This window comes from Lipotes vexillifer, unplaced genomic scaffold, assembly GCF_000442215.2.
Source record: "Lipotes vexillifer unplaced genomic scaffold, Lipotes_vexillifer_v1.1 scaffold496, whole genome shotgun sequence".
In the NCBI taxonomy this organism is placed as follows: domain Eukaryota; kingdom Metazoa; phylum Chordata; class Mammalia; order Artiodactyla; family Lipotidae; genus Lipotes; species Lipotes vexillifer.
Window position 1 is genome coordinate 10,349,243 of NW_006786690.1, and position 8,726 is coordinate 10,357,968.

Consider the following 8,726-nt stretch of genomic DNA (forward strand, 5'->3'; position numbering starts at 1 on the left):
GCCTCTCACTGTTGTGGCCTCTCCCGTTGCAGAGCACAGGCTCCGGACACGCAGGCTCAGCGGCCATGGCTCATGGGCCTGCTCTGCGGCATGTGGGATCTCCCCAGACCGGGGCACGAACCCATGTCCCCTGCATCAGCAGGCGGACTCTCAACCACTGCGCCACCAGGGAAGCCCAGAGGAGGTATTTTTTACTACAAGATACAGTGGGAGTGTGTGGCTTCCTAGAGGTCCTTGCACAGCGCCCTGTGGGCTGCTTGCAGGCCAGTTTCTGCATCATCCAGGAACTTGGCCTGATCCAGTGAGGAAGTCTTTAATAGGATAAATATCATGTGGAAAATTGCCAGTGAATAATAATATTACAAGAAGTCTTATGAGCATCTGCTGTGTACCGAGGAGTGGAAGTGATTTGAGGCCATACCCTTGCCATCAGGTACATTCACAGGAGTCATAAACTCGAATGTCATTGGAGGCCCAATGGGTGGGCACTAGAGCGAGCAGCTTCTGCCCTGCCCCCCAGCTCCAGATGAGTATGGTCATACCAGAATGTTGGCCCAGTGTTGCCAGGTTAGGGTTTTTTTTTTTTTGGCTGTGCTGTGTGGCTTGTGGAATCTTAGTTCCCTGATCAGGGATCAAACCCAGGCCCTTGGCAGTGAAAGCATGGAGTCTTAACCACTGGACCACCAGGGAATTCCCGAGAAGCTGGAAATCTTGATTTCGATGTCGAGTTCCCTGATTTTAAATGTTAGCAAAAATAGCACAGGGAGGGCTTCCCTGGTGGCGCAGTGGTTGAGAGTCCGCCTGCCGATGCAGCGGGCACGGGTTCATGCCCCGGTCTGGGAAGATCCCACATGTCGCGGAGCGGCTGGGCCCGTGAGCCATGGCCGCTGAGCCTGCGCGTCCGGAGCCTGTGCTCTGCAACGGGAGAGGCCACAACAGTGAGAGGCCCGTGTACCACAAAAAAAAAAAAAAAAAAAAAAAAAAATAGCACAGGGAACTCTTCTTAATATTCTGTAATAACCTAAAGGGGAAAAGAATTTGAAAAGAATAGATACTTGTATATGTATAGCAGAATCACCTTGCTGTACACCTGAAACTAACACAATATTGTTAATCAACTATACTCCAATATAAAAAAAAATGTTCGGAACAAATTCGGAATTTTTAAAGAATGTCTTATGAACAATGGGCCACCATTTTGCCACCCCTAGTATGGCAGAACCACATGGATCTGGGCTGTCATCTGGCTTTGTTACATATTAGCAAGTTGCAGCACCTTCCTTAGACTCAGTTTCTCTCATCCATAAGGTGGGGATAATTGTAATTTAACCCCTTAAGTTTGTTGAGGAGGACTAAATGAAATGTTGCATTTAACACAGTGTCTGTGAGTGTTCAGTAAATGAGAGAAACCAAAACACCATGATTTACTTGCAGAGAAGTAAGCATGCAGCTAATTTTGCTAATGAGAATTACCTTCTCAATGATAGTATAGGTCTGTGCTATTCAATATAGGAGCCATTAACCACATGTGGCTATTTCAATGTAAATATGAAGTAATTAAAACAACAAAAAATGCAGCTCCTCAGTCATATGACCCAAGTTCTCAGTAGCCACATGTGGCTGATGGCTGCCATATTGGACAGCACAGATAACATTTCCATTAGCATGGAAAGTTCTCTTGGACCACGCTGCTGTAGGATATTTGAGGACAGGGTGATGTCTTATCCCTGTGGAACTTGCCCAGAGCTGGGCCTCAAAGGACAACCAGCAGATAACTAGATCCCCGTCTCGTTGTCTGGTACCACCATCCTGACACCTGTCAACCTGGACCATTCCTGCAACTTCACAGTCCACCCAATCAATGCCCAAGTCTTGTCAATTTCCACTCCTTATTTCTCTGGTATGTCCTCTCGCTTTTCTCCATTCCAGCTGCAAAGTCTTTGCCACCACCTGACTTGGCTATGGCCCACTCCCTGCCATTGTCCACCCTACCCCCAGGATGATTTTTAAATTTTTATTATTTATTTATTTTTAATTTTAAAATAAATTTATTTATTTATTTTTGTCTGTGACAGGTCTTTGTTGCTGTGCACAGGCTTTCTCTAGTTGTGGCGAGTGGGGGCTACTCTTCATTGCAGTGCATGGGTTTCTCATTGCGGTGGCTTCTCTCGTCGCGGAGCACAGGCTCTAGGCATGCGGGCTTCAGTAGTTGTGGCATGCGGGCTCAGTAGTTGTTGCTCGTGGGCTCTAGGGCGCAGGCTCAGTAGTTGTGGCACTTGGGCTTAGTTGCTCTGCGGCATGTGGGATCTTCCCGGACCAGGGATTGAACCCGTGTCCCCTGCATGGGCAGGTGGATTCTTAACCACTGCGCCACCAGGGAAGTCCCAGGATGATTTTTTAAAAGGCGTCTGACTCTGTCACTCCCTTCTTTTTATTTGTTTATTTATTTGGCCGCGCTTGGTCTTAGTTTTGTCACTCGGGATCTTCGTTGCGGCTTGTGGGAACTTTTAGTTGCGGCATGCGAACTCCTAGTTGAGGCATGTGAGATCTAGTTCCCTGACCAGAGATCGAACCTGGGCCCCCTTCACTGGGAGCGCAGAGCCTTAGCCACTGGCCTAACAGGGAAGTCCCCGTTACTCCCTTCTTAAAACTCTTCAGTGGCTTCCACAGCTTTCTTGACACAACAGTGCAAAGGTCTCCTCTCTCACTTTGTCTCCCCGCTTATGTCTCTCATTTCTCTGAATTCACTACTCACTTCCTAATGTTGCCTGGGGTCTCAGGTAAGATAGCCCCTCCTGGAGGCTTCCCTGACGCCCCGAGGCTGAGTTGAGTGCCCCTGTACCCTTCCAGCCCCATGTGCTTTCCCTTCTGTCACTCTCTCTTTGCTGTGTCGTTGATGTGTCTGTTCACATCCCCCGCTAGACGTTTGGTCCCTGAAGACTGCGACGCTTTGCTGCTGCATTTTCAGCACTTGGCACGGTGCTGGGCACACCGCAGACACCTCCAACGTACTGACTGAAGAGATAAAGACTGGCAGGTGGCACACGCTCAGTTGAGCACAGGCTCAGTGTTTGCGGAGGTGCCTGATTGTTTAGACTTAGGTAGATGGGGAATGGGGGGACAGGGTGAGATTCACAGGAAGGCACGTGGATAACAGTGCCATGTCTTTCTTTCCAAACAGCGGGCAGGCTCTGGGTCTCGGCGAGATCAGGCCAGGCAGCTGATCATAGATCTAGAGACCCGAGGGAGTCGGGCCCTTCCGTTGTTCATCTCCTGCTTAGAGGACACAGGCCAGGACACTCTGGCTTCGTTACTGAGAACCAGTAGACAAGCAGCAAAGCAGGATCCAGAGGCCATCAGACCCCTGAACCTCAAGCCTGTGGTGATCGGACCAGTGAGCCTCAAACCAAAGGAGCTGAGAGGGGCGAAGCAGGATCCATCGAAGCCGAGCCAAGGAAAACTCGCTCCAGTGGTGCTGGGGCCTGAGGAGCTCTGGCCAGCCAAGCTCAGGCCCGAGGTTCTCAGACCAGAGGCACCCAGGCCAGTGGACATTGGTTCTGGAGGATTCAGTGAAATCCGTGAGTACCAAGAGTGGGTGGTGGGTGGGTGTACTGAGCGGTCATTGAGGAGTGACCAGTGGTACAGCTGGGTAGGGTGAGGTTTAATTTAATTTTGGTGTTGTCTTTCTGAGTACTCGTAGGGGATGGGTGGACTGTTCTGGTAGGTCTTCAGGAGAGCCCCTGCTCTGAAAAGCATGTGTTGAAGTCTGTTTTGGATGTTGCAGGTTTTGATCAGTATTTCCAGATCAAGCTATTGTTTAGGATTTTGCCTTTGGTTCCAGGTGGGTGGTGTGGACTAGCCCAGGCCTGGGGGCAGGAAGGAGGCAGCTGCCTGTCAAGAGTCTGCCCCAAGCAGGCACCGTACATACCCTTACCTCCTTCCCTCACAACAACCCTGCAAGGCATGGGAAACTGAGGCTCAGGGAGGTTAAATCATCACCCAAGGTCACAAAGCTGCATCCGGTAAAATGCAGAAATCCAAAGAGTGCAGCTGGATGATTTTTACCTATGTGTACACACAGATAACCAAACCCCAGATCATGAAGACATAGAACATTCTATGGGGGTGGTGGGGGGTTGTGGTGGTGAGATGAATTGGGAGATTGGGATTGACATATATACACTAATATGTGTAAAATAGATAACTAATAAGAACCTGCTGTATTAAAAAAACAAAGTTAAAAAAATTGCATTTTCTACTTAAGGAATTTAAAACAAAACAAAAAACAAACATAGAACATTCTGGTGTCCTATAACACTCTCTTGTACCTCTTTGCAGTCTATTCCCACTCTTACCCCATCCAGGGGTATCACTGTTCTGAGCTCCGTTGTCATAGATCCCTTTTGCTTGTCCTTGAACTTCAATATAAATGAAATCCTATGTAAACTTTGAGTCTGGATTCTCTTGCCATCATTATGTTTGTGAAACTCATTCATGTGGTTGTGCATATCAGTAGTTAGTTCTTTTTCATTACAAGGTAGTTCTTATTCTGAATCATCCACAATTTATTTAACCGTCTCTTGTTGATGGACATGTGGTTTTTTGTTAGGGCTTCGTTTCCATGGCAGCACATGGAGATCCAGCACATCCTATTTCATGGATGCCTAGTGGGCCATTGCATGGATGCTAATAATAATAATAGTAGTAGTGGTTAACCTTACTGAGTGCTTACTTTTTGCAAGGCACTGTTTGGAGTGCTCAATAAATGATTTATTATATTTATTTATTTATTTATTTTTGGCTGCGTTGGGTCTTCATTGCTGCACGTGGGCTTTCTCTAGTTGCGGCGGGCGGGGACTACTCTTCACTGCAGTGCTCGGGCTTCTCATTGTGGTGGCTCCCCTGTGTTGGGGAGCATGGGCTTTAGGCGTGTGGGCTTCAGTAGTTGTGGCACGTGGGCTCAGTAGTTGTGGTTCGAGGGCTCTAGAGTGCAGACTGAGTAGTTGTGGGGCACGGGCTTAGTTGCTCCGTGGCATGTGGGATCTTTCTGGACCAGGGCTTGATCCCGTGTCGCCTGCATTGGCAGGCGGATTCTTAACCACTGTGCCACCAGGGACGTCCCCTCAATTAAATTAAATGATTTAATTTAATCTTACCAACTCTCTTGTAAGGTAGGTGCTACAGTTTTCCCAATTTACTGTTTTTTTTGTTATTGTTTTTGTTTTGTTTATGTTTTTTGGCCGCGTCTCTCCGCTTGCAGGATCTTAGTTCCCCCACCAGGGATTGAACCCAGGCCATGGCAGTGAAAGTGCAGAGTCCTAGCACTGGACTGCCAGGGAACTCCCCAGTTTACTGTTGAGCAAAGTGAGTGACAGATTGAGAAATGACTTGCCCCAAATCACATAGTTAGTGAGATATGGAAACAGGACTGCAGTCCAGGCTTCCCCACTGTCTGCTCTGCTGTATGGTCTCACATGTACTTTGCACTGTATTTCATTTATCCAACCTCTGTTAATGGACATTTGTGTTGTTTCTGCAGTGGCCTTGCATGTTCATCTATCTCCGACTGGGGGTATGTTTCTAGAAATGGAATTGCTGGGTTAAAGTGTACATGTTCCCATCTGATAGATGCTGCCAACTTGGACTTCAAAAACAAGCCATTTTGTAATCACACCAACCATGAGTGAAGGAGACCATTTTCCCACACTCTTGCCAACAATGAGTATTAACATTTTTTCCTATGTGATGGGCAAAAAGTGGTATCTGTTTTCTGTGCTGGATAACTGCATGATTTTGGATGACTCATTAACACAGAGAAGCAAACATACATACTGAGGGTCTGGGGAAGAAGACCAGTTCTGGAATTGTTCATGTGCATTATTATTCTACCATTAGGGAGGGAGGCAAAATACAAAGTCCAACTGTTGCTATCTTGTTCGGGGAAATGTCAGTTTGAGTGATTTAGGGCCAACAGTCTTGACTTAAAGCTTCCTGGTCTTGTGTGAGTTATTTTATTTCCTGTTTGTTGTGAATATTTTTTCCCAGTGGGAGCTTAAATCTGAAGGGTAAATGATTAACAATAATAAGATCACTTTAAAATGTATATATTGATACACAGTGCTGTATTCTGTATACACAGAACTGTATTGATACACAGTGCTTTTTCAGGTCATCAGAACAACGCTGTGCAGTGGTAGACAGGGCAAGCTCCTCTGTTATCATGCCCCATTTATAGGGGAGGAAGCTGGGCTCTGAGAGCAACTCAGTCACAAAGCAAGTTCAAGGTCAGAGCTAGGACTTGGGCCTTGGTCTCCTGGCTTAATAGAGCGACTGCCCCATCCACCCATGATCTGCTGAAGGATGTCGCTCTTAGGTGCTGGGCTGGAGGCTCCTAAGTACTGCACAGGAATGTTTCCCAAGGTAGGTTTCATGGTGACCCACAAAGGAAGAGTTCTGTAGTCATACCAGTGGATGAGTAGGATTAGGGCCACCAGCTGGACTTCTCAGAGCCTTTAATAAGTTAATATGGGAAAGTGTGCTCTAGGTCAAGGTTTCTCAAGGGGGAGGGGCAATCTCCCCTCCCCACAAGAGACATTTGGCAATGTCTAGAGACATACTTGGTTGTTACGACTGAGGGTGGGTGAGTGCTGTTGGCCTCTAGTGGGTAGAGGCCAGCGATGCTGCTAAACATCCTACAATGCACAGGACAGCCCCATAACAAAGAATAATCTGGCTTAAAATGTCAAGAGTGCTGGGGTTGTATATACATACTGCTCTGGAATATGAGAGTTAATAATAATCATAGCTAAGCTCACTTTTATTAAGTTGTCAAATGTGTCGGCTTTTATGTACCTCACATGTACTAATGAACTGAGGCATCACCGCAGCCCTATGAGGTTGGTAGTTGCTCCTCTTATCCAATAATACAGATGGGAACCGTAGAGGCCCCGAGACTGAATAACTTGTCCAATGTCACGCAGCTGGTAAGTGGTAGAGTAGGGATTTGAAACCAGGGACTCTGGCTCCAAAGTCCAGATCCACTCCATCTACTGCCTCATAAAGAACTAATTCTCTCATTCTCTTTCTTGTTCCTGTTTTTTGTGCCATTTACTCATTAGTTCACTCAGATATTTACTGAGTACTTGCTGAGACCTAGGCATCAGCCTGGTGTTGGGGACGCAGCATTAAACAAAGCTGCAGAGTCCATGCCTTCACATGGGAGGGTCAGACATTCAATCCATGCCTGCATAACTGGGTCTTTAATCACTGCTGTGGTTAGTGCCTCAAAGAAATTGAATACAGTGCTTTGGGGGACTTACCAGAGTGGGTGGCTTTGTCTTTTTTTTTTTTTTTTTTGCGGTACACGGGCCTCTCACAGTTGGTGGCCTCTCCCGTTGCGGACGCACAGGCTCAGCGGCCATGGCTCACAGGCCTAGCCGCTCCGCGGCATGTGGGATCTTCCCGGACCAGGGCACGAACCCGTGTCCCCTGCATCGGCAGGCGGACTCTCAACCACTGCGCCACCAGGGAAGCCCGGCTTTGTCTTTTGATGTTCGGTGGGAAATGCCTTTTCCTTCAGAGTGGAATTAACTTCCTTAGTTTTGGACATGATGCCTTGTCACTGCTTGTCTCAGCCAGGACCGCTTGCAGGGGGCAGGCTGGGAGAGCTGTTGGTGGCGGCATGAGTCAGGGTTCTCCAGAGAAACAGAATATAGATGTAGGGATGTATAAAGAGATTTATTATAAGGAGTTGGCTCACGTGATTGTGGAGGCTGAAAGGTCCACAATCTGCTCTCCTAGAGACCCAGGAAAGCCCACGGTATATTTGTGGTCCAAGTCCAGAAGCCTGAGAACCAGAGAGCTGATGCTGTACATTCCAGTCTGGGGGCGGAAGACCCATGACCAGCTCAAAGTCAGGCAGAGAGTGAGTGAATTCTCCCTTCCTCCACCTTTTTGTTCCATTCAGGCCCTCAACGGATTAGATGGTGCCCACCCACCGTGGGGAGGGTGATCTGTTTACTCATTCTGGAGATTGAAATGCTCATCTCATCCAGAAACATCCTCCCAGACATACCCAGAAATAATGTTTAAGCAAATATCTGGGCATCCTGTAGTCCAGTCAAGCTGACACATAAACATAAATTGGCCATCATGGTGGCCTGCTTACCTGGGCTAAAACTTTCTTGAAAGTTGGCTTTTTAGCCCTACCTGGTCTTCTGGCCCCTTCACCGTGGAGCTGGTGACTGTGTTCACCTTCTATTAACAGTCAAGCTCTCTGAGTCTCCAGTTCCCCTCTGGCAGCTGGGGATAAATGACAGTCCTTCGCAGCTGCAAGGCCTGCTCCGAGGAGTCAGTGAAGCCATTCTTGGAAAAGACTTCACGTGGGGCCTTGCCTCGGGCGAGCACTCAGGCTGGTTGGCTTCCTTCTGTGATTTCTGAGTTGGCAAGGGCCGGCGCTAGGACATCTACCTCTCCTTCCCTTGGGCAGCAGAGAGGATGTGCTTCCCCCCTTCTCGTTGTGCTGGAGACATGGGCATATGCCCAGTAACGCTCAGGCTATGACTGATTCTTTTGCACACACACTTGTCCATATGTGCTTCTTGTCCCCACGGGAGCTGTCATTTCGGGAAAAACGGCTTTCATGCATGGTACATCTGACCATGTCTTCCTCCGTGAGGGTCCCCAAGCGTACCATGCTCTTGTACCCCCCCCCCCCCCCCCCGCTC

General features: G+C 48.1%; 1 protein-coding gene across 5 annotated transcripts in view; it reads left to right on the forward strand.

The window, feature by feature from the left end:
- The window catches only part of CASP9 (caspase 9), a 29,232-nt gene that overhangs the window by 942 nt on the left and 19,564 nt on the right, over window positions 1-8,726 (forward strand). For 2 of the 5 annotated variants that reach the window (XM_007459293.1, XM_007459292.1), the window contains exons 2-3: window positions 3,182-3,394; window positions 3,488-3,578. In XM_007459293.1, coding sequence (XP_007459355.1) covers window positions 3,182-3,394; window positions 3,488-3,578 — 304 coding nt within the window. Of the gene's footprint in view, window positions 1-3,181; window positions 3,579-8,726 lie in introns of all 5 variants that reach the window. The other 3 variants (XM_007459290.1, XM_007459291.1, XM_007459289.1) reach the window with 3 other exon arrangements.